Source organism: Dromiciops gliroides, chromosome 3 (assembly GCF_019393635.1).
Source record: "Dromiciops gliroides isolate mDroGli1 chromosome 3, mDroGli1.pri, whole genome shotgun sequence".
Classification (NCBI taxonomy): Eukaryota; Metazoa; Chordata; class Mammalia; order Microbiotheria; family Microbiotheriidae; genus Dromiciops; species Dromiciops gliroides.
In genome coordinates, this window is record NC_057863.1 from 626989552 (window position 1) to 627016690 (window position 27139).

General features: G+C 36.4%; 1 protein-coding gene across 2 annotated transcripts in view; it reads left to right on the top strand.

Moving 5' to 3' along the window:
- The window catches only part of RERE (arginine-glutamic acid dipeptide repeats), a 583895-nt gene that overhangs the window by 222420 nt on the left and 334336 nt on the right, over window positions 1-27139 (top strand). For both annotated transcript variants that reach the window (XM_043991371.1, XM_043991372.1), the window contains exon 2: window positions 654-1126. In XM_043991371.1, the coding sequence (XP_043847306.1) occupies window positions 802-1126 (325 nt within the window). In that variant the 5' untranslated portion in view covers window positions 654-801. The remainder of the gene's footprint in view (window positions 1-653; window positions 1127-27139) is intronic.

The following is a 27139-nucleotide window of genomic DNA, read 5'->3' on the forward strand; positions in this document are numbered from 1 at the left end:
ACCAAGAACTGGTTACCTTCTGATGACACAGCTTCCCTGGCCACAGTTTCTAGCACTAGTTGCACTTTAACTCAAATTCCCAACTTAATGGTAAAATAGGATTAATCCTTATTCACTTCCTGGCTCTCCACCATCACTTAGTAAACTCTTCCCTGGAGATTCGCTCAGTTCCAATATACCACCCAATCAAGATTCTCACAGTCATTGTCTATGTATACTTTTCTCTTCCTAAGGAAATTCAAGTACTCATTTACAGTCTTTTTCTTCTCAAGTTCCTGCCTTCATTCTAGGCTACTTGAACATTTATATTACTACTCCCTCTAACACTTAAACCTCACATTTCTTCAATTTATAAATTAATGGTGAACTTTCTGAAGATAGGGCCATTATTTTTCAAGGTATTAACTTATCGTTATTTTTCTTATCATCTGTGAAAAGGTTTTAGGAATAAAAGTAATTTAAAATTTTATTTCAAAAGTTTCTTTTTAATAAGACTAGACTTGTACCTTTATATTTTAACATACTGAGACTTATTGATAGTTTAATATAGTTTTTTTCTTCTTGCTTTAAAAAGCTTTTAAGATGGAAGCAGTCGTAAAAGGAAGTCAGAATACAATATTCATTTCTTTTTTTGTTTTGTTTTGTTTTCCTAGCAGCTTTTTTTGAAACGGTGGGGTCGTTGGAGTGGTTGGATTTTTCCTGGAATTGAGTGAGAAATTCAGAAGACTGAAGCCCAGGCTCACTGTCTACCTTTCACGGAGGCCCAGCCGTGAGAGGACAGAAGAAGGCACGTGGCGAATCATGACAGCTGACAAAGAGAAGGACAAAGACAAAGAAAAGGACCGGGACCGTGATCGGGACCGGGAAAGAGAAAAGAGGGACAAAACAAGAGAGAGTGAAAATTCCCGCCCTCGTCGAAGCTGCACTTTGGAAGGTGGAGCCAAGAATTATGCAGAAAGTGACCACAGTGAAGATGAGGACAATGACAATAACAGTGCCACGACAGAGGAGTCTGCAAAGAAAAACAAAAAGAAGCCTCCAAAAAAGAAATCTCGTTATGAAAGGACAGATACTGGAGAGATAACGTCCTTCATTACTGAAGATGATGTTGTCTACAGACCAGGAGGTAAGTCACATGACATTTTTATCTCCCACATTGTTGGAGATGTTAAAATTTTAGGTATAGGTTATATAATTTAAGTGATGATAAAAAGAATAATGGGGGGTGGCTAGGTAGCACAGTGGATAAAGCACCGGCCCTGGATTCAGGAGTTCCTGAGTTCAAATCTGGCTTAAGACACTTGACACTTACTAGCTGTGTGACCCTGGGCAAGTCACTTAACCCCCATTCTTCTTCTTCTCCCCCCCCCCCCCCCCATAATGGTCTTAGTACACGAAAACTTGAGGAAAACTCACATGGTTTTGTTTTGAACCAAAACCTTTAATTTGGAAATGTAAATATTTAACTTCTTCACATTTTAAGGAATTTAACAAAATCTCAGTATTTTTCAGAGCTGGACAGGACCTTTAGAGTTCATTGTGTTCATGCTTTTTATTTTATTTATGAGAAAAATGGTGCTCAAAGTGATTAAATGACCTTTTCTAGATTATATAGCATGTAAATGATGAATTAAGCGTGAAGATGTGTACCTCAGATCCTTCCATTTCAGATCAATGGTAATAGCTAAACTGTTTGGTTTTTGGCATGTTGGCTCTGAGTAGCCAGTGGAATGTTAACAGTACATTGCAAGATCAAGAGATTATTAATTGGGTCAGCTAGGTGGTGCAGTGGATAGAGCACCACTGGAGTCAGGAGGACCTGAGTTCAAATCCGGCTTCAGACGATTAACTCTTACTAGCTGTGTGACTCTGGGCAAGTCACTTAACCCCAACTGACTCACCCAAAAAAACCAAAACCAAAAACAAAGAAACAAGAGATTATTACTCAAGAAACTTCAAAGGGCAACCATGAAAGCAAGTCATGAAACCTTACATTTCTTTGGTGGTATCTTTCAATATTTAATTTACCTTCTGCTTCTAGAATATCAGGGAAATTTTCCATTACAGTTTATTGGAAGATAATGTCTAAGCTCTTATTTTGGTCCTGGTTTTCAGGTAGTCCAATGATTTTCAAATGACCTCTCCTGGATTTATTTTCCAGGTCAGCTGTTCTTCCAGGGAGATATTCCACATTGCCCTCTATTTTTTCATTCAATTGGATTTGCTTTACTGTGTCTTGATTTCTCATAGAGTCACTAGCTTTCATTTGTTCAATCCTAATTCTTAGGCAATTATTTTCTTCAGTCAGCTTTTTTATCTCCTTTTCCATTTGGCTTTTCAAGCTGTTGACTTTTTTCTCATGACTTTCCTGCATTGCTCTCAATTCTCTTTCCATTCTTTACTCCCTCTCTCTAAATCTTCCTTCTATCTCTCCTACTTTCTCTTCAAAGTCCCTTTTGAGAGCTTCCGTGGCCTGAGACCAGTTCATGTTTTTCTTGGAAGCTTTGGGGTCTTGAGGTTGTTTTCCTCTTCAGAGGGTGCACCTTGATCTTCCTTGTTGCTGAAGAAACTTTCTGTAGTTCTCTACTTTCTTTGTTTGCTCATCTTGCCATCTTTTACTTGAATTTTAACTCTCCAGGGGCCCTGCTTATAGGCTACACTACTGTCCCCAGCTTCAGAGGGTCCCAGGTGTTTTGGTTTGAGGGAGGGCAGGTTTTTCTCTTGCCTGGCCTGTTCTCTGGTCCAAAGATAACCAGCCAACTTACTAAATAACCAACCAGCAAAGCTTTCTGTGGTGTGATTCTTAGCTTCGTGACGCCTGTGCCCCTCCCTGACCTGGGCCTCTTGATGCTCAGGATTTCTTCCTGGTTCCACCCTTGGGTGGGACAACCGAATTCCTCCCTAGGTCCCACTGACACCCTTGCACTTTCCCCCTGGCCAGCTGTTCAGTGCTCTCACCGATTGCAAGCTCAGTTCCACAAGATGCTGGTGCGGCATGACTGGGTCTGTGTCGGCGCGATCACGGGGATGGACTTTACTCTTAGCCCAACATGGCCTCCTTTAATCTGTCTATGGCTGGAAAATAATCTCAGCCCTTATTTTTGTGGGTTTTTCTGCTCCAGGAGTTCTTTTGACTGACAATTTTTGCTGAAATCTGGATTTGGAGGTGAAGTAGGGTTGAGGAAGGTAGTAGGCATTTTATTATGTGCAAATTTTATTATACTTAATTGCTTAAGAAGAATCTTATTTACTGACAATTTTTACTGGAATCTGTCAGGGGTTCTTTTATTGCTGTTTTGGGGGTAATTGTATCAGGAGCTCTGTGTGTTTAACGTTTTTCCTCAGCTATCTTGACTCTGTCCACCCTTTGGTGGGTTCTTTATAGCTCTTTTTTTAGTGTGCTCTTTGTGAATATTATAATATTCATATGTATACATACAAATCTAACATTCATAAATAGATATCAAATATGTATAAGTATGTAAATATTCTTTTCACTTTCAGGCCAGGAAACCAGCAAGGATGGTTTTATTTGTATTTCTGATGTTACTGATTATTGGGATTCATATAAGCTTCAGTTCATTGTATCATAAACAGGACTGCATTTAGTCCTTTTGGAAGTGAATGCAGCATGAATGTATTTTTATCAATAATTGGTCTCAGTAGTATCACTAGGGAATGGCACAAACACTGAACAATTCACCTAAGTTTCTCAGTTTCAATGCCTCATTTCTCAAATATCTAGGGAATTGAGCCAGATTTATAAAAACAAGAGCCATTTATCAATTATAAATGGTCAATTTTAAGTTTTCAGAAGAAGAAATCAAAACTTTCAATAGTCACGTGAAAAGATATTCTAAATAACAAAAAATTAGAAGAACTCTGAGGTCCTGCTTCACATCTATCAGTTTGGCCAATATGAGAGAAAAGGAGAATAATAAATGCTACCAGGAGTGTGGGAAAATTGGGATATTGATACATTGTTAGTGGAGTTGTGAACTGGTTTCAACATCATCAAGAACAATTTAGTACTCTTTCTTTTCCTTCTTTCACATACATTTGTTTAGCCTCCACAATGTCTCACATTTCATTATGGTTTGGAGATTACTTGTTTTCTTGTCCTCTATGCCAGTGGACCACAAGCCCAGGCAAATTCTACCATTCTGGTAATATTTAAGTATTCCCCTGGCAAAAAACTGTCTTTGCTTTTTGAGGACTACTAAGTAAACAGATGTTCCATACCATTATTCTTACCACTTAATGTCTTCTTTATAACTGGCAAATCATGAGACAAAGAAAAAGACAATGGTCATCAGTCCCTCAGTTCTCTCTTTTTGCACTGAAGTGCTAATGACATTCTATCAAAAATGGCCAGAGTGGGGGGCAGCTGTGTGTTAAGGACTAAAATTCTAGCTAGTCTATGTAAAATACCTAATGAGTGGTCGCCAATAAATTATAAGCTTTAGCAAGAGTTAGGTTTTTTTTTTAGTGAGGCAATTGGGGTTAAGTGACTTGTCCAGGGTCACACAGCTAGTAAGTGTTAAGTGTCTAAGGCCGGATTTGAACTCAGGTACTCCTGAATCCAGGGCCGGTGCTCTATCCACTGCACCACCTAGCTGCCCCAAGAGTTAGGTTTTTAAGCATTTATTAAGGAGAATAAGAATTTGGTAACGAGAGAGAGAAAGGCCTATATTCATCTATCTATTAAAGGGAGAGCACATTTCTACCAGAGTCCAAAGGAAAGAGAGCAAGACAGAGCACCTGGCTGATTTATACCTTGATACATGGGAATTTCAACTCAAACGTTGATGAAAATGTTGGGAAAGGTGGCTTAGCAGAAACCAGATTTACATGAAAGGCTCATTCTTATATGCATAGTCATGGATTTAAATCTAGAAGGAATGAACTTTGTAAATGATTTAGCTCAAATCTCTATTGCTTTACAAATTAACACACAGAGGCTAGAAAAATTAAGTCACTTACCCAGGGTTTCATCAGTGGTCGTGCTAACAACACTAGCATTTGAATAATCTTTCTCTGATATGAAATCCTGTAATCTTTCTATTATACTGTCGATATTTTTTTTGAGAAGAAAATTGTAAGATATGAGATCTTGAATCATGTAAGAAAAATTGGAATTATTTTTTTTAAGAATAGGAAATAGCACATTATTGATAGAGGAAATGTTTATGAATCATTTGTTTTCTTTTTTTTCCATATAAATATTTTATTATTTTCCAGTTACATTTAGAGAGGTTTCAACATTCATTTTTACAAGATTTCTAGTTTCAAATTTTTCTCCTCCCCTTCCCTCCTGCCCCCTCCCCAAGACAGCAAGTAATCTGATATATGTTATATATGTACAATCACATTAAACATATTTCTGCATTGGTCATGTTATGAGAGAAGAATCAAAGCAAAAAGGAAAAACCTCAAAAAAAGAGAAACAACAACAAAAACAATAGAAATAGTGTGGTTCGATCTGCATCTAGATTCCACAGTTCTTTTTTTTTCTCTGGATTTGGAGAACATTTTCCGTCATGAGTCCTTTGGAACTATCTTGGACCATTGTATTGTTGAGAAGAATGAATTCTTTCACAGTTGATCAACACATAATATTGTTGATAATGTGTACAGTGTTCTCCTGGTTCTGCTCATCTCAGTCAGCATCAGTTCATGTAAGTCCTTCCAGGTTTCTCTGAACTCCTCCTGCTCATTGCTTCTTACAGCATAATAGTATTCTATTACATTCATATCCCACAACTTGTTCAGCCATTCCCCAATTCCTTGCCACCACAAAAAGAGCAGCTATGAATATTTTTGTACATGTGGGTCCTTTTCCCTTTTGTATGATCTTTTTGGGAAAAAGACCTAATAGTGGTATTGCTGGGTTAAAGGGTATGCACAACTTTATAGCCCTTTGGGCATAGTTCCAAACTGCTCTCCAGAATGGTTGGATCAGTTTACAGCTCCACCAACAACAATGCATTAGTGTTCTAATTTTTCCACAACTTCAACATGTATTATTTTCTTTTTTTGTCATATTAGCCAATCTGATAGGTGTCAGGTGGTACCTCAGAGTTGTTTTAATTTGCATTTCTCTAATCAGTAGTGATTTAGAGCATTTTTTTGTATGGCTATAGATAGCTTTGATTTCTTCATCAGAAAACTGCCTGTTCATATCCTTTGACCATTTCTCAATTGGGGAATGACTTGGCTGAATCACCTGTTTTAAAATCACCGACTTAAAATATCAATTGGAGCTCCAAGCTAGCAAAAAAAAAAGAAAAATGAGAAAATCATTAGAAAATCTTAAAATCTTAAAAATTATTTTAATCATAATTAAACCAACTTCCAACATTGAATTATTTAAATTCAGGGAATTCAAAAACAGGAAACAAATGGAAATCACATCTGTACCAGTGATAACTGTTTTAAACAAACATTTCATGTAAATCAGATTTAAGTATAACAAAGAAGTCTCTTAGTTATTATGGTAAGAACAGTAGTTTAACCCCAGCTCCTCCTATGTAGGTTAGTCTAGTTTTTCCCCAAAAAAAGTTACTGGAAAAAAAAAGAAAAAGCCCTGAAATCCCAAGTTTTCCCTGGGGTGTTTGCCCTAATTAGGGGGAAAAAAAGGCAAAAAAAAAAAAAAGCTTTAAAAAGTTACTGACACATTCCTCAAGACCTGATAGGCTCTGGGAATTAAGTGTTCATTCTGTTGAGTTCATTTCCTTATATTATGAATATAAAGCAGCCATAAGAAAGTAGAGGGTCTGTCCAGTGTTTGGCTGGTGGATTTTTCTTGGAACTTTTTTTCAGTTGCATCATGTCAAGAATTTATCATTGCCTCTCCTTGATGAGTATCATCTTCCTTCTACTGCAAACTGAAGCACCCTTTGAATCAACAATAATGCTACTGGGCCCATATTCCCAAAAGATCAAAGAATGAATAAAAGGACAAATAAAAGGGCAAAGAAATGTTTTCAGCATAACTTTTTGTGGTGGCCTAAAACTTGAAACTAAATATGTGCTTATCAGGGAATGGCTGAGCAACCTATGGCACATGAATTCAATCTGATATTATTGTTACTATTCCATACGAAATGACAAAAAGGGAAATTTCTGAGAAAACTGTGAAGATATGTGATGTGATTCATAATGAATGAAGCAGAACCATTGGAATTAATAAAATGTATATAATAGACATAAAATATAATTTATAAAATAACAACAACAATGTAAATGAAAACAACTGAGAGATTTAAGAACTTTCATCAGTGTCATGACCTACCAACATTACTTAGTACCAGTGATGAAACATAGGTTCCCCACCTCCTAAGAAAGAGGTTAAGGAATCGAGATGCCAATAAGGCAATTTCGATTGCTTTTGTAACCATATTTATTACAAGGGGTTTGCTTTTCTATTTTCTTCTTCCCCTGAAGAAGAATATTAACCTGAAACAAGGAGATAAGAGGAAGAGAATGCTCATGAATTGTATCCCCCTTCATCCTCTCACCGTACAAGAATAGAATGAAGCCCAGAAGGAATCACAGTCAAGCAAGGCAGCATTGAAAGTTATTACAATATTAAAAACAAAAGTAAGCTAATCATTATAGAGATTCATATTTTCATGTTCAGTCCTTTCCTTCCATTCTACATTGTACATACAAGTAAATGCTCATTTGTTTGGTTTTTGTTAACTTCAGAAAAAAGAAAAAAGAAAAAAGATATAGTCTTATGCTGGATGGAGAAAGATATTGAGAACTATCACTTTACAAAACATGAATGACAAGTAGAGGGAAAAACGAGTTCAATGAAAACCTTGCTGAGAAATATAACATCTTCACAATAAAAACAAATGAAAGACAGAGAGAATACAGGATCCCACTTGTTTACTGTTTGTGGATAAAAACCATTTGATGCTGTATATATCAAAGGCTTTCCTCAACCAAATATCCGCCATACACATGTGTAAGTGGTGCTAAATTCCTTGGCAGAGATGATAGTTTTCATCATTAATGTGAGTAAAAGCATAAAATAGAGAGATGTTTGCCATACTTCAAGGACAGCAAATGTTTGCTTTAAGATAATTAGGATTCGTTAAAAAAATAATAATAATAGCAGCTAAAATTTATATAACACTTATGTGCCAAGCACTTTACAATGATTATCTTATTTGATCCTCACAACAACCCTGCGAATTATATGCTGTTCTTATCATTGAGCTAAGTGACTTTCCCAGAGTCAAATTTGAACTGAGGTTTTCCTGACATTAGGCCCATTATCCAGAAGATGATGTTTTCTAACTGCTTATGTCTGTGCATGAAATCAGGCAAATTTACATCAAGTCTTAGGATATTGCAGAGCTTCAGAATGAGATCTAGAATTGGCCAAAAATATTTGGCCTAACCATGCCGGAAAAAGCACGAGTGTTAGGAATGCTTGTTGTCCTTGCTTATAATATGCATTTGCATCCAAACTGTGGTGCTAATCCAGTAATATATTTCTTTCTAATATTCAAGATCATTGAATCAGGGTATTGAAAGGGTGATGGAAAGCAAGATGAATTGCTTTAGTGAAACTGGAATTTTATGTTTACTCCAAACCTTTTCTTAATATATATTTCCATCTTTTCACTACCACTAAGCATCCAGTAAAAATTTTGGCTTCAAGTTTGGTACATAATGGCTCCCAAAATTTGAATTTGAGGAGCACTATTTCCCCAAAGGTCACCTGAGAAGTACGTGGTTTGTATAACCAGGCCATGATATATTATAAAGAAAGAATTGTGAATAATGTAAAAAATACTCTTAGAGAGATCTAGGATGGAGAAAGAAGATAGGCTAGTTATTTGGGCAACATGGGGGATAACTGGTTTGTAGCCATTGTATTCCTTTGTTCTTGGAGTATCAGGGGAATTTAAATATGGTCAGCAGCACATTTGGTTAAGGCCTTATGTGAGGATATGTACCAGATAGAACCCACATTGATCAGATGGTAGATTCATCGGCATATTTGCATTATGCTTAAGTTGTTGTGGTAATTATTACATTGGGGTGAATAATAGACACTGACACTTGATACTTGTGCTTTCATTTTTTACTAGCTTACCTTTTTCTTTTCTAGTATAATTAACCAAAAGGCCACTAGTTAGTAATAAAAAATTCCTTTCTCCTCACAGGAGCATTTCGTACTAAGTTCCAGTCTTACAAGCTGATTAACTGCCTGCATTATATAGCAATTAATGTCTTATTTCAATGGCTATACTTAAAATAGTAGGTCTTGAGTGTTTATTCTTTTTTTTTTTAAGGTGACTGGATTTTAGAAATTTGTTGATATAATCTTTTTGTAGTACAACAGATACTTTGTAGAAACACTTAAAGGAATTCCTTAGCCCTTAACACATACATCATGAATTCTAAAAACCAGTTAAATTAAGAGTTGTGCATTATCTTTTTTTTTTTTTTTGCAGGGCAATGAGGGTTAAGTGACTTGCCCAGGGTCACACAGCTAGTAAGTGTCAAGTGTCTGAGGCCAGATTTGAACTCAGGTCCTCCTGAGGACCAGGGCTGGTCCTTTATCCACTGCACCAACTCGCTGTCCCACATTATCTTTTTTTTTTTTTGGGTGAGGCACTTGGGGTTAAGTGACTTGCCCAGGGTCACACAGGTAGTAAGTGTCAAGTGTCTGAGGCCAGATTTGAACTCAGGTCCTCCTGAATCCAGGGCCGGTGCTCTATCCACTGCGCCACCTAGCTGCCTCAACATTATCTTTTTAAAATAAAAATTGTTCGTTCGCAGGTTAGAATATTATTTTTGTTTTGTTTTGTTTTTGCCGGGCAGTGGGGGTTAAGTGACTTGCCCAGGGTCACACAACTAGTAAGTGTCAAGTGTCTGAGGCCGGATTGGAACTCAGGTCCTCCTGAATCCAGGGCCTGTGCTTTATCCACTGCGCCACCGAGCCGCCCCCAGTTTAGAATATTATTTAAAGGAATGGTTTTTGGCCTTTTTGGTTCACAATGAAATGACATGGATGTATTCAAGGGTAAAAAAATCCCAAACCAAAGTTATTTGGATCCACTTGAATATTCCCTCTTTCTGTTCCAACCCCTCTTTGTCTGCCAACTATTACCTTGCTTTTGATGAGATGACTTTGTCACGGTAACATTGATTTACTGCACAGCAAATGTGCAGCCGGATTTCCTTACAGCTTTCTTCAGCAAGGGCATTGATTTCTAGTGTTAGCATGGTCTGGATGGTAAATGAATTTCTTTCTACTATATTCTATTAGCTATTTGGAAGTTTGATTCTTTACCTCCCTCTGTACGTAGAAATAGATTTTAAAAATGAATGAAATAAGATGAAAGGAAGTATCTTCCCAATTTTAGGATTTATTGAAAGTCAGTTAAGGTATTTGTTTCTTGTTCCAGTTGTGAAATATACATGTTCCTAGACAAATGTGTAGTGAGGGCTTTTAACTAAGATTATGGGTTTTTGTTTTAGAAAAAACATTTTCTGAATTTAAACAGCATAATCAAGTAAAATGAATCCACACAATTACCATGTCCAGAAATGTGTCTGCCTTTTTTATCCATCTCCGGTTAGGATGTAGGTAATAGTAAATTTCATCATTGTCTTTCAGAGGCATGGTTGTTCATTGATCTGATCAGAGTTCTTGGGTGTTTTTAACACACACACACACACACACACACACACACACACACACACGCACGCACGCACAGAAACATACTTTTTTTTAAAAAAACAATCTTGTTGTCCTTCAATAAATTGCATCCTGGATCTGCTTGCTTCACTCTGCAACAATTCATACTACTCATGATTTTATGAAATTTCCTCTTTTCTTATTGATTGTGGCATAGTCATATTGCATTACATTCATTTACTGCAATTTGTTTAGCCATCCCCCAGTCATCTAAGAGGTAATCTGAAGTACCTTATTAAATTCTAATTATTTTTGTGTTTTTTTTTCCTACCTTTCTTTCTATCCCCAATACTTATCACAGTGTCTAGCATATTGCAGGTGCTTTTTAAATATTGATTGACTACCAGGTTGACTGATCAGGAAGTGTTACCAGCAAGTATTTACTTCCTGTTATTATGCTCTGGACACACCCTGTGCCTTTTTCCCTCATATTCCCCTGTCCAGTTTGATGGATTTCTACCCCAAAGTCTTTCTTTATGTGTATGTTCAGTGCTCCTTTGTCATTTTCAGTACTTGTCTTGCCCCTTTCTCCATGTTTGTATATTCTTTTCACATACCCTAGTTATTAGAAATAGTAAGGTTTTACCTGCTTTTCCTCCTGACGAGATTAGGGTTCTAAAGGGATGCTGTTTTATTTCCCCCATTATAATTTTAGCACCATATCATTTTACATCTTTTTCCAATTGCTGAAATTTCTTTCTAGGCTTTCCTGTTAGTATTCCTGTATTTTAGCATTCTTACTCAACTCTTTTTTTAAAATTAGAAATTCATGAAGGTCCTTTTTCATTAAATGCTCTTTTTCCTGCTGTAGTTTTATACTTAACTGCTTGCAGGTTAAATTATCTTTGCTTATAAACTTATATATTTTTCCTTATGACTTTTCAAGATCAACTCTCATGTATAGCAATGGCTACCTGGTCTTGAGTGAACCTCACTTAGTTCCTTGATACTTAAAATGTTTGTGGTTTCTTTTTGGGGGATATCAGTCGATAAAAACCTTTTTTTTTCCCTTTGTCCTACTGATCTTGATACATATATGAAGTTTTTAATTTATGATTTCCTGAAAGTGTTCAGGTCCCTCCCTCCTAAATTGTTTTCAGGAATGTTTAGGATACTTAAATTTTCTTTCCTTAAACTGTTTTCCAGATAGCTTACATTATCTTATATTTTTTCCATCTTTTGATTTAGTTCTGGCATTTCATGTGTCTCATTGAATTGTTTCTATTTGAACTATTTTGGTTTTTACTAATAACGATTTTTGGGTAAGTTTTATTATTTTCTTCAAAAAGTTACTGTTCTCATTTTATTTCTTTCATAAATTTTAAACTTGTTTTTTTCTTAATAATCCTAATGTAAAACCTAGTTTTTTCTTTTGACAATTTCTGCTTTAAGTAGTCATTAAGTTAGATGTGCAATAATTTTTGAAACTTGTGTTTTGAAAACATCTATCTTCAGATTAATAGAATTGGGTCTTTTTGTCTGGTCCATGCTATGTCTCCTATTGTACTTTTTGGTGGGATGATTGGCCCCTCCCTTGGTCTCTTCAGTTCTTTTGCTGATTTTTCCCTTCTCTGGTTAAGGAATATCCTGAAAACCTAGAATTCAGATGAGGATAATCAGCAGTTTTGATTAAGAGAAGTCAACAGAGATAAAGACTGAGAAAACCATCATATTTAGCAATTCAAAGATCCTTAATAACAACAGAGAGTAGTTTAATAGTGAGATATATACTACATGTAGCTAGGTGGCCTAGTAAATGGAAATGGCAAACTATTCCAGTATCTTTGCCAAGAAAACCCCAGTGGGGTCACGGAGAGTTAGATATGAACAACTGAATGACAATAACATACTACACTGTAGAAGAATGAATGTATAGGGATCTAGTGTAGACAGCTTTCCTAAGAAATTTATTTAAGAAGGTTATGCAGTAGGAATGATCAGATCAAGTGAGGGTTTTTTATGGATTAGAGATAAATTTGTAAGTCTCAGAGTCAAATCCTGGAGATAGGAGGAGTTTCAACATTTTTGAGAATGGAGAGGATAGAGTTAACTCCCATAAAGAATATAGAGTTAAGGAGGATCAAGATATTTGTTGAGGGCTGTTCATTGTCAGAGAGAAGGGGACACCTGTTTATTTTAGATAAGTGAAGAAGGTGTAACAATAGTTGGAGAAGAAGATTTTTGAGTTAAAATGAGGAAAGAGAGAATAGGGAATTCTTAGCAAAAGGCTTTCTGGGGAGGGGTGTGAAGTCACCTGATAATTGGAGATAGGAGGTGCTTTTAGAGGGGTGGGCCAGACTAAATGTTATAATGATTTGAATAGCTATTGAGGTAAGTGGGAATTGATTAGAGAGGTGAAAGAAAGCACTAGTTTTCTATCACCACTTGTTTGTATGCCAGTTTGAATCAAATCTCAAAGTATATGTGATGTGGGCTGAATTTAGGGTGTTCAAATTGATTGTGAGGTGTCCCAGAAGAATTATAAGACTGTGACTTAGTTTCCCAAGTTTTATTGGAATACTGTGAGTGACCACAGGGAGAGAACCAGAATAGTGGAAAGGTATCTCTTGAATAGTGAAAGAAAAGACAGTTATATTTATAGTATGGATAAATTGATTATCTGTCTCATTATAATAATCTCCACCTTAGGGAGGTACAGGGGAGGGCTTATCCTAATTTAGAATTCCTGGGGTCCTCAGCCAACCCCTGAGGCAGATACCTTTTTCTGTGGAGGTGTATTTTGGGATCTTAAATGTCATAAGGTGAATCTGGGGACAAATTTGGCCTTTTCTGCCCATGTTTCTTTCTGTTTTCCATGACTAGTTTCAAAATATCTTCATTTTTCTTTTATTTCTAGTCTGAATTTCTATAGCCTGTCAGTGTGTCTTTGTCAGTCTCAGGTCTTCATGGCCTCCCTCCCTCTGTTCCCATTATGGGTACTGATTTATATGGGTAAGTATGGGTAAGAGAACCTAGCATGCTGACTTGTAAGTTATCCATTAACTGGGGTCTGAATCCCTCTTTTTTTTTTTTTTTTTAGTGAGGCAATTGGGGTTAAGCGACTTGCACAGGGTCACACAGCTAGTAAGTGTTAAGTGTTGAGGCTGGATTTGAACTCAGGTACTCCTGAATCCAGGGCCGGTGCTCTATCCACTGAGCCATCTAGCTGCCCCTGGTCTGAATCCTTCTTAGCTCCTATCTCAATTAGAGCTTGGGTCTTAAGTTTTTCTGTTAACCCCTTTTTTGCCTCCTACATCATTTCCCCCTTTTCATATACCCCATCAATCAGAAGAATTAGAGAAGCTATCTACTTCCTGCTAAATGGGGGCATAGTAGGGGCCCACAGGGGGTTTATGAATTGAGGGAGATCTAGGAACCAGAGTTACAAATGCAAGAACCACAACACAAGACACAAATGATTAACAAACAGACCAAGGGACAACACGGGCACTAATACAGAATAAATCTAAGAGTTTCATGAAAAAAAACTGGACTAAGCAAGCAGTTGTGAACAGTTTCAGCCATCCAGGTAACCTCTGTACTGGAGCTCAACCTTCAGGAGGTGTTCTGAACCATACAGACTCCGCCTCAGTCCAGGACCACATTTGCGAAAGAGTTCAAGCACTCTTTCAATTCTTGCAACCCTAATGCAGTAGAATTAGAAACTTATTCTATACTAGAGTTAACTTTGTAAGCATAGCTTCATGTTCAAGTTACCTAACAAAAGGAATGGTAAGGGCAGCAGTTTTCCAGACCCACCAAAGACAATTATCCCAGGTTCCTCTTCTAACTTTAATATGAAGGAGTACTCACTGACGCGAAATATAGCCTGTCATGGGTAGGCAAAGGGTATGAGAGCTTGACTGTTAAATAATCACAATGATGACTCAAAAGATGATGGAGCTGTGACATCTCTGTGTAAAGTCCACAAGTGACAGGGAACTCATTCTCAAAATAGCCCAGTAAACACTTGTACAGTATTGATTTTAAGCAAATATTTCCTTCTATGAAAGAAAATCTACAACACTTCAACCCATTATTTCTATTTCTATCTCATTAGGGTAAGTACTCCTTTATTTAAAGTTTTGACTTTCAAATTTTATCCCTCCTTACCTCCCTCCTCTTTCCCCTCCCTGAGGAGACAAGCAATCAGATATACATTATATATATATATATATATGATTAGGTAAAACATTGCTGTATTAGTAATTTTGTTTAAGAAAACTTGAATAAAAGAAAAAAAGTGAAAAATAGCCTGCTTCAGTCTGTGTTCAATCAATACCAGTTCTTTCTTTGGAGGTGGAGAGTCTGCTTCATCCTTAGTCCTTTGGGATTGTCTTGGATCATTGCATTGCTGAGGATAGTCAAGTCATTCACAGTTCTTCATCAAAAAATATTATTGTCTCTGCAGAACATTTTCCTGGTTCTGTTACTTCACTATACATCAGTTTAGTCAAGTCTTTTCAGGCCTTTATGAAATCTTCCTGCTTGTCATTTCTTAAGCAGCGCAATAATATTCCATCACCATCATATAGATGGGGTATAATTTGCTATGGTAATACCCCCTTGTGAAGGTACTTGAGAACATGAATTTTCTGAGCTGGATTCTGTTTAGAAAGCATTTATTTTATTCTGGTAACTATCTGTACATGTATTCAAATTAAGAGAAAGTGAATTAATTAGATTAGTACGAGTCATAGTAAAAACAAGTTTTCCAATTGTCTCTATTCATGCCTACTTATAACATAGATTAGGATGCTGAATGAGTAGACTAACATGTAGAGATAAAGCAGAGGGTGCTGGGTCAGCATTTGTTAACTTTCTGAGCCTGCTACTAAAATCAGTTTAGTGGACTGTGACGAATAGAATTCCAGTCACAGTGGAACAAGATTTATATTTACCTAGAGTCTAATTGGACTGAGATTTCCTGCAGTTATGTTAAAATCTGCTGCCCTTTTGCTTATCGAGCAAGCATTTGAACTCCTAAGCTCCTGAGGTTTAGCTTTTGCTGGGTCAATTAATTGTTAAATGTTCCATTTATAATAATTATACATTGATGCTTTTGCATTGTAGCAACTGAGGAAATTGCTGAAAGAGTTGTTTAATCTGTTATACTCTAACAGTTTAGACAAAACCTCTTCTTTTTAAAGGAGAACAGTTTCAATCTGAAGTGGCATGGTGGTATTTGCGTTGGATAACTTGAGTGAAATTGAAATGCAGGAATTTGGCTTTTGCCTTGACAGAGATTGGCTTGTCTTTGACATTGACCCATGTGTTTGTCATCCTTCCAAATACTGCCCTCTATTTATTCTGACAACTTTACCAGCTGAGAAACCTAGACTTGCCAGAATTACAAATATTTTCTAAGGAATGTAAGATGAAGCAGTGTTTTGTTTTTGGAAAATTGCTTTGCCATGTGTGTACAAAATAATTTCTTTACCTCTAATTTGAATGTTTTAAAAATGCAAATAAGTTACCTTCAAGTTTTGATGTAATAAAAGTCCAAGTAATTTGAATATTTATAACTAGATGTATTCATCCCTTCTATTTACATTTAAGTATATGCCTTTGTGTAATATTTGTTTAATATTATATATTCATATATTTGAGAAATTAAAAATATTAATATGCAAGACAAAATAATATACAAATGTATGTTATATGGAAGATGTAAAATTTTAAATATGTAACCTCAAGTTTTACACACACAAATCACAATGCATGTATATAGTTATTTGTGTGCTGTATTCCTTTGTTTTGGCCTTTCTTTGTATCACTAGCACTTAGCACAGTGTCTGGCAATTAATAAGCGCTTAATAATTACATGTTGACTGACTTCTTTCTCCTTCTGACCCATTTCCCTCTTTCTCTACTCTACTTCGTTAGATTTGTATTACCATAAATTTTGCAATAGCAATTTTAGTTAGCAACAAAATGAATAAAAATGAGTTGGTTCTTTTAAGGTAATGCTTTAAGCCCTTGAATCTTAATGAATTTCCTGTCTTGGCACCTTGAGTTACAGTTTTTGGTTTATTAATATCTGGTACTTTTTATTGTTTTTCATTTTTCTCACCATTAGAAAATTGTCAGAAATTTTTAGCCAGTAGATTGTGGTAGTAGATAACCAGTGAGATGCAAAACATTTCTTATGTAATCTTGTATATAAAAGAAGTTGCCTATTCTAAAATTTCATTTTATACTGAGTTGATTTTGCCACATACTAGCATCATGCTTTCAGGCTCAAGTAGGCATTTTGTGTTTTGTAATGCTACCTGTATCTTCTCAAGTAGAATCATTTCCATCATGCACAACGTGACTTATTGTCAGTTGCCTTTAAAAGTCAATGATCTACTTCTATATCCCTCACTGAATATGCAAGCCATTGTTCTGTCTTTCTTTGTATATTGGGCAACTGTTAATATTTGACAGATGGGCTATTAATGTCTCAATTAAAACTGATCAGTTGGGGCAGCTAGGTGGCGCAGTGGATAGATATAGCACTGGCTCTGGATTCAGGAGGACCTGAGTTCAAATTCTGCCTCAGACATTTAACAATTACTAGCTGTGTGACCCTAGGCAAGTCACTTAACCCCCAATTTCCTCACCCCAAAAACTAAAAAAATTAAAAACAAAACTGATCAGTAGAGATTGGTTTTGGTTGTAAAATATTTGTCTAGTTAGCCCTTTTATATATATATATATATATATTTTTTTTTTAAATGGGTACTAGTAGTGTTTGTGTTGTGAGCTGAGTTTTATTATGTAACTTTGCCTTTAAAAAAAACATGATTGATTTTTTTTCCCATTAATGATTCATTTTTTAAAGTTTTGTAATAGTGTAGGATTTTTATTAGTTAATTGCTGATTAGTGAATAAATACTAATGACATATTCATTTTCTTTCCTGGTATGGTTCTTATTGTTTGGCTATGATCTGTATGTGTGGGTTGGAACTATTTCATTGAAAAGCTGTCATTAATTACTATATGTTCTGATTGCGCATAGATAAGATGGGGTTTATAAATTACATGAGAATATTATATTTGCAGTAGCCATATGTGGGAAATTATGCTTATTTAAAAGTGGCCACATATATTAATGTAGTGATAGAGTCCTCCATTTTCACAAAATGGGATAGGGGCTATATATTATGTGATTTCATTGGTAAAGAAAACTCTTGGGTAAAGAAGCTCATTCTAGCAAATGCATTTCTGTGCAACGTAGAAAGAGACTTGGCCAGAGCACTGAGAGGTTCAGTGAACCCCGCTTCAATCGCTGACCTCTTGTGAGTCTCCATGTGTTTCCATGTTTTCTTTGTTATACTTTGGAAGGTCTGTGATTATGTTGATATGAATGTCAGAGAATCAACAGAATCTGAGTATTCGAATGGAACTCAGAAGCTTATCTAGTTCTATCCATCCATGAAAGGAGTCTCTAATATGATTTAAGTGGTTTTCTAGCCTTCACTTGAAGCTGGCTTCCAAGGAGGTGGAGCTCACCACTTCTGAAGGCAGTTCATTTTAGTTTAGTACAATGTTAAAAGTTTTCCCCCTGACATCCTCTCTCTCTCTTTTTCTTTTTTTTAGTGAGACAATTGGGGTTAAGTGACTTGCCCAGGGTCACACAGGTAGTAAGTGTAAAGTGTCTGAGGCCAGATTTGAACTCAGGTCCTCCTGACTCCAGGGCCGGTGCTCTATCCACTGTGCCACCTAGCTGCCCCTGACATCCTCTCTTAACAAGGAACCCAAACCTTTTCAGACGTATTCATTTCATGCATTACTAGCATTATAAACATTTTTCCTCAGCTAAGTAGTCTTGTGTTTTGTTGGATTTCTTCACACACAAAAGCTAGCGATTAATCTCATTTTTCGATCAAAGGAGGAGGTTAAAGATAATCTGTAGTATGTGTTTCAGTCTATGTTTGTAACCATTCTTGATTCACAGCTTCATTTTTTTTTTCAAGGCTTCATTGCTTTCTGTTCCCTTTGTCAGAGAACATTTTAATATACTATTCTTATATATAATCCTTTAATAGTAACATGAGTAATACATTTCCATAGAACTTGAGGAATACAGAGTGCTTTACATACATTTTCTTTCGTGCTTCTCAACAATCCTGCGTTATTCCTATTTTACACATGTGCAAACTGAAAGAGCTGTTGTTCATTCAGTTTCTGTCCAACTCTTTGTGATTTCATGGGCCATATAGCACACCAAGCCCTCTAAGTTCATGTTCATTGTTCATGTATTGTTCATGTTTGTGTTTTCCATGATGTTATCTGTCCCTCTCTGATGTCCCCTTTTCCTTTTACCTTCAATCTTTCCCAACATCACGGTCTTTTCTAATGAGTGCTATCTTCTTATTATGGGGCCAAAATTATTTAAGCTTGAGCTTCAGTATTTGACCTTCCAGTGAATAGCCTGAATTAATTTATTTAAGTATTGACTCATTTGATCTCCTTCCTGACCAAGAGACTCTCAAAAGTCTTCTCCAGCACTACAGTTAAAAGATGTCAATTCTGTGGTTCTCAGCTCTCCTTTTGTAGTCTTAACTCCCACAGCCATACAATGCTACTGGAAAAACCAAAGCTTTGACCTTTTTCAGCAAGGTGATGTCTCTGCTTTTTAGTCTGCTCTCCAGATTTGCCATACTTTTCCTTCCAAGGAGCCAAGTGCCTTTTAATTTCATGGCTGCTGGTTGCCATCTGCACTGATCTTTGAGCCTAAGAATATAAAGTCTGACACTGCTTCAATTTCTTCCCCTCTATTTGCCAGGAAGTGATGGAAATAGTTGCCAACTTAGTTTTTTGGATGTTAAACTTTAAGCCAGCTTTCATGCTCTCCTTCTTCACCCTCATCAAGAGGTTTCTTAATTCTTTACTTTCTGCCATCAGAGTGTATAGTCTGTATACCTGAGATTGTTTTTTTCTCCATCAACCTTAATTCTGCCTTGGATACATCCAGCCTGGCATTTTGCTTGATGTACTCTACAAATGAGTTAAATAGATAAGATGACAACATTTAGCAAACCTATTAGTTGTTTCAGCAGAATAATTTATACAATGGCAACAATATAGTTAGGACAAACAACTTTAAAAGACTTAGGAATCTAGATCAACATAGTCCCCACCACAGTTTGACTAATGATGAAACATAATATCCATATCCTAATATATTTGTAAGACTCAGAGTAAAGAATGAGATAAGGATTTTGTTTGTTTGTTTTTTAAATTGGAAATTGTCAATGCAAACATTTGTTTTGCAGACTTAAAATTTTGTAATTGAAGTTTTGTTTTTCTTTTGTTCTTACTTGAGAGGAACAGGGGTTTGGGTTGGATGGGAGAAAAGGTGTATTTTTGATGATTGGGGGGAAAACCCAAGTATAATATTAATTTTTAAAAACCCAACCAATAAAACAAGCCATTATTATGTCCTTAAGATATGCTAGACATCCTGCTAAATGCTGGGAATATAAACAAATTCAAATTGAAAATATTCCCTGTTCTCAAGGAATTTACATTTTTGTTAGAGGAGAAACATTTAAAGGGAAACAGAAAATAGATCTAAGGCTGCTACTTTCTTAGACAGTATGATGGAGAAAGAAGTCCAGAGAGACAGTGGCAGAACCTGGAGACACAAGAAGGAATTTCAATGGCTTGGCTGGTGGTCTTTTTTTTTTTTTTTTTTTGGCAGGGCAGTGAGGGTTAAGTGTCTTGCCCAGGGTCACACAGCTAGTAAGTGTTAAGCGTCTGAGATCGGATTTGAACTCAGGTCCTCCTGACTCCAGGGCCAGTGCTTTATCCACTGCACCATCTAGCTGCCCCAGTCCTTTTTTAAAATAGAAGTTCCAGAAAGAAATGGCTTAATTAGATGAAAGATCTGTAGAAGATGAAGGATTTTCAGAGTAAGAATGCTCTTAGGGGGCTATGAAGAAGGAAGCCAGAAAGGAACGAATATAATTGGTCTTGTTCTAACTTAGAAATAGAAGTTTCTTGAGGAAATGACCAATATCAGAGAAAGGGACCACTAAATTAGAGGGTTTTGCCATGGTGAGAAGGTTGATGGAGTTACATGGAGAATACTATCTCCTGGAGTAAGTGAGTTATTATATGTAGGAGAAACATCTAGACCATCTGAAATAGAGCTTCAAGAAGAATGAAACATTGAAAATAACTTTATCAAAATAGAGATTTGGGGAGGAACAACTGACCAAGGGAAGGAGGTTGCCAAAGGGCAGGAATCTTATAAGGAGAGTAGGCTATTGGAATAGCTTACTATCTGAGGAATCTTGTAGCTTGAGAAAGTTGGGTGTGGGGAGAAAAAAGTCCAGAGAGGTGGGAGTGGAGCTTCTAAAGGAATGGAGTTCTGACCATAGCTTACCTGTCACAGGAAGAGGATCTTTCATAATGAGAAGGTCTAAAACTGGACTCATTATCTTTTCTTATAAAACCTGTGGTTTTTTTTAAGCTCCCTATTTCTGTTGTAGTCATTCTTCCAGTATCTCAGTTTCACAGTCTTGGCATTATCTTAGACTTCTTACTTGGCCTCAATAGTTAGATACACATATCCAGTTAGTTGCCAAAATCTTGCCATTTCTACCTATATCACTTCCTTTAACACGTGAATCCTTTCTCTCCATTCCTGTAGCTAACACCTTAGTTAAAGCACTAATAACCTTTCTCCTAGATTATTGTAAAAAGCCTCCTAACTGGCTTCCCTGCCAGTGTCTCACTACTCCAGTTCATTCCACACACTGCTGCCAGAGTAATTTTTCTCAAGTTCCACTCTGACCATGTCATTCCTCTATTTCGCTTTTAAATCCCTATTCCACTTCTCTTCACCTTTTCTTTCCAGTCTCAATGGATACTTCTTTTCCTCTCATAGTCTTCATTCTAGCCCAAATGGACTTGTCTTTGTTCCTCACACAGGGGATCCATATCCTTCCTTGTCTTTGCACTGACTGTGCTTGGAATCCACTCCCTTCTCACTTCTGCCTCATTAAGTCCCTTTTCTTCCCCATTAATATGCTTTTTCCAATGTCACATTATGTATGGAGCCTTTGTTTATCTCCCAACTGTTAATGCCTTTCCTCATCCAGTGGATATTTAGCTAGTGTCTATATACACATACATGTATTCTATGTGTATTTATGTATACATATGTTATATGTATATATTTCTATATGTAGATAAAATTTTCTATGTATTTGTTATTTCTTCTAATATAATGCAAGCTCATTGTGAATATCAATCATTTAATTCTTTATATTTATAACTACTGTGACTGGCACATATTAGGTGGTTGATAAATACCTGTTTATTGATTGGTTTGATTGAATTTTACTTCCTCATTTTATAAACAGGGAAAATAAATATATGTATATATGTATAAAGTGACATTGTCATGATCATATAGGTCATAAATGGTAGAGCTGGGGTTTTAATATAGGTGTTCTCTCTCTGAATCCAGTGTTCTTTCTACCATATCATGATTCCTCCATGGATCTGTTCACCCTTGGCTTGAGGATTCTTCTGTAGTTTAGTGTATTTTTATTTTTAGACTGTGTACCTCACTTACCAGTATTGTAATCCTCATAAGGAAGTTGTCACTACTTTTTATTTTATTTTTTTGTTGTTGTTGTTTTGTTTTGTTTTTGTAGAGCATTGAGTGTTAAGTGACCTGCCTAGGGTCACAGAGCTAGTGTCAAGTATCTGAGACTGGATGTGAACTCAGGTCTTCCTGAATCCAGGGCTGGTTCTTTATCTACTGAGTCACCTAGCTGCCCTGTTACTACTTTTTAAAAAGTGTCACATATCTCTTTTTTTTTTTTTCATCAAAAAGTTTCCAGACAGGTGTTACCCACAAGATTATAAAATGAGTGTCTTTTTTTTTTTTTTTTTTGTGAGGCAGTTGGGGTTAAATGACTTGCCCAGGGTCACACAGCTAGTAAGTATTAAGTGTCTGAGGCCGGATTTGAGCTCAGGTACTCCTGACTCCAGGGCTGGTGCTCTATCCACTGCGCCATCTAGCTGCCCCCAAATGAGTGTCTTAAAATAAAACTTCTTTTATCATTAGATCTCTACTAAACCAGCTGTGCTAATTAGTGGAATTATATTTGAATATGATTTTGTATAGAATGCATCTCAAAACTTGGATGATCAAACAGTAAAGGAAATATCTTGCCTTGCATTTTAGAAAATAAGAGCTATTCAAGGCCCTTCAATACCAGTACCTTGTCAGAAGTATTCTTCTGTTCATATACGTGGCAGGTGGACACATAACCACATTGCTAGACAAGTGGGGCTGGTAAAAACAGACAGGTTTAGGTGGCGCAGTGGATAGAGCACCGGCCCTGGAGTCAGGAGTACCTGAGTTCAAATGCGGCCTCAGAACATTGACACTTACTAGCTGTGTGACCCTGGGCAAGTCACTTAACCTCAATTGTCTCACCAAAAAAAACAAAACAAAACCCAGACAGGTTTATTATGAATCTTTTTTCACCACAGAAAAAAATATAGACTGAAAAATGATGTCATTGTTATAAAAGATAAATCACTGCATTTGAAGTAGTTCAGAGACAAAAGTCTGTGATTATCAAAGTGGTGATTGAAAAATAGTTTGAATACTTAATTTTGACTAATTTATGAACTGTCATTGAAAACCTAATTCTTAGCTTTTTACGTAGATAGAAGTTTTTGTCACTATTATTTTTTCTTTAAAAGTTATTAGATATTTTTAAATTTTTTTAAATTTTTTTTTTGATTAGATATTTTTTAAAAGTGTTTCTGCATTTAAAAAATTTTAATAACTAAAAATCCTAAAAGATAAATCATCCCTGAATTTTGTATTGGATCATTCTTATTGTCAGAGAATCCAGTTGGTACAAGTGAGGTGGGTAGATCTTTTCCATTCCTATGTGGCCATTCATATAAAGACATGGAGATAGGAAAATAGCATTCAGTAACCTCCTTTCCTATGAAGTTAGTACTATTTATAAATACAATTCTATCAGAATCCTGGTAGCCATTATCTTGTGTTTTCTCTTTAAATTATTTCTTACTTATCTTTTTTTTTTTTCACTTTTGCTGGGCAGTGAGGGTTAAGTGACTTGCCTGGGGTCACACAGCTAGTGTCAAGTGTCTGAGGCTGGATTTGATTTCTTCAGGCACTCTACCAGATCTAATCTCAAATCTATTTATCACCTCTTCTTCATAATCATGAAAGAACTTATTTGTTATACCTACATGATCTGATATATTTCCTTGCTTTCTTCAATTTAACTCTGAATTTTACAAGAAGAAACTAATGATCTGGACCATACTCACCTTCAGGTCTTGTCTTAACTGACTGTATAGAGCTTCTCTACCTTTGGATGAAAAGTATATAATCATTCTGATTTCTATATTGACTATCTGGTGATGTCCATGAATATAGTTGCCTTTTGGATTGTGGAAAATGAGTGTTTGTTATGACTAGGGAGTTATCTTGACAAAACTCTACTGTCTCTGCCCTGCTACATTTTGTAGTCCAAGGTCAAATTTGCCTGTTATTCTAATTATCTTTGGATTTCCTCCTTTACTATTCCAATCCCCTGTGATGAATCCAGTTTCTTATTTGGGTTGTTATTTTGAGAAGGGGTTGTAGGTCTCTATAGAACTGATTTACTTTGGAAACTGGCATTCATGGTTGGAGGTTATACTTATATTACTGAGATGTTGAACATGTCTCACCTTTTTATTGACGATGAGAGTTACCGCATTTGTTCTAAGGGATTCTTGTCCACACTATAGTATATGCAGTGATCATCTGAATTAAAATCACCTATTACTGTCTTTGTAAGTTCACTGACACCTAAAATGTCAAAGTTTAATCTTTCTATCTCCTGTCTGACCACATCTAGTTTAATTTGCTTACAGAGCTTACATTGCAGGTTCCTATGCAATATTAATCTACAGACCATTGGACTTTTCCTTTCATAACCAGATGTATCCACAGCTGAGCTTCCTTCCAGCTTTGGCCCAGTCATTTCACTACTACTGGAGCACCTTGTAGTTGTTCTCCACTCTTCTCCTCTAGTATATTGGATACCTTCTAATCTGAGGGGCCCATCTTCCAGTGTCATCTCTTTTATCATTTTAGTACCATCCACGGAGTTTTCTTGGCAAAGATGCTGAAATGATTTTTATTCAAATCATGTGTTCTTAGAAATGAGGAGTTAAGATTGTATTTGCTCACAAAAATTTCATAAAAGGAAACACACTAGCAAAGTTTTCCTTTTCTTTACTAATACAGAGAGAAACTAACACGCTGAGTCCAGTATAAGAGAGCAAATTGAATTAAGACAAATGTAAAGTTTTAAGTACTTGTCAAAAAACATCCACCTTACATATTCAAAATAAGTGAGACATAGCCAGACTTGGAATTTTTTGGAAAAAATCTGAGGTTGTTTTAGTTACTTTAGTACGTTATTGGTATAGATTGAGCAAAGACTGAGATAGAATCATCATAAAACCTAATGCAATTTCAGACTAGAATAAAGACAACATAAAGGGTTAGGGACACTGTAGACAAGGTCTTCCCTGGTCAGAGCATATCTCAGTTAATCAGTCAAGATTTATTAAGCATGTACTATGACCCTATCACTAGGCCAATCGCTGAGGATACAAAAATGAACAAAAGAGAATTCTCTATCCTCAGGGAGCTTATACTCTAATGGGGGAGACAACATTAAAAACAATATATGCAAGGCAGCTTATATTCCACCAAACGGTGGAATTGTAGTCAGGGAGGTCAGTACGATTTTGTTCCATTTGAAAACCAAGAACAATGAGGATGATGGCCTTCAATTTCCTCCCATATTAGTAGTAAAAATAGGGCACTTGAAGGTTTACAAAGCACTATACTTACGTTATTTGATCCTCACGACAATGCAAAAGTGGCTCTTGTCATTATTGTCATTTTGTAACAAAATTGAGGCCTAGAAAAAATAAATGGGCAAGTGCTCTCAGGGTAGCATAGATAAGAAACTGAATATTTGGACTCAAGTCTTCTGAACTTCCAGTGCTGTATTGTAACAAAAGAGTTTGGAATAATGAGCTGGTTGGGGAGTTTGAGACTAATGTCTTCTCATGTGTGTGAAAGGTATCCACATAGATGAGGCACTGGAGATCTTCCATGAGCCCCAAAATACAGACTTCTAAACAATGAATAGGAACATCAAAGAGCCAAATTTATTCTTCATTTAGGGAACTGACATTTTTTGTTTTTTTCTATCACCTATATATTTCACATTGTATTCTTATTCTTCTGAGAGAGCATCGATAGCCTCCAGCTAAGTTTAAGGCCCAGTTCTGACACATTAATAATGACATGAATGATATTAGGTAAATCATTTAAGCGCTCTCAGCATTGCAAACTTGCTCATATGTAAAATAAAAAAGTGATCTCTAAAGTCCCTTTCCAATTCTAAAATCCTATGATTTCCATTATTCTCAGCAGATAATTCAGTGTTATTTTATGTTATTTTTATTGATCTCTAGTTGATTCCTGGGACAACTGAGTGGCACAGTGGACAGAGATCGGCAAGGAGTCAGGAAGACTCATCTTCTTTAGTTCAAATCTGGCCTCAAACAGTAGCTGTGTGACCCTGGGAAAGGCAGTTAACTCTTTTGGCCTCAGTTTCCTTATCTGCAAAATGAGCTGCAGGAGGAAAAGGCAAGCCACTATAGTATCTCTGCCAAGAAAACCCTCAGTGGGGTCATGAAGAGAAAAATGCCTGAACAACAACAGTTGACTCCTAATCATATTTACCAAAGGCAGGTTAGGGGTGGTTTTTTTTCCCATTCTCTTTGGCCTAAAAGTGTTTTGTTTGTTTGTTTGGTTTTTGGTGAGGCAATTGGGCATAAGTGACTTGCCCAAGTTCACACCGCTAGTTAAGTGTCAAGTGCTCCTGAATCCAGGGCCAGTGCTCTATCCACTGGGCCACCTTGCTGCCCTTAGCCTAAAAGTTTTATAAGAGAATTTTTATATCCCTCAAATCGCCTAAACACAATGTGGTATGCTCAGTAGGCCTGGAAAATGTTGAAAGAGCAAGGGTTAGAGAAATGGGGAAAATTGACAATACTTACATCTTCATTTGGAGACACTATATCACAATGAGAAAAATGTTCTCTCCCCCCCCCCCTTGTTTAAAAAAAAAAAAGTAAAATCAAACTGAGGCCCAAATAATGTGCATAGTGTGAAATTATTGATTCCTTCCTTTGAAGAATATTGGGGGGGGGAGCGGGGCAATGAAGGTTAAGTGACTTGCCCAAGGTCACACAGCTAGTAAGTGTCAAGTGTCTGTGGACAGATTTGATTTCAGGTCCTCCTGAATCCAGCGCCTGCGCCACCTAGCTGCCCAAAGAATATTCAT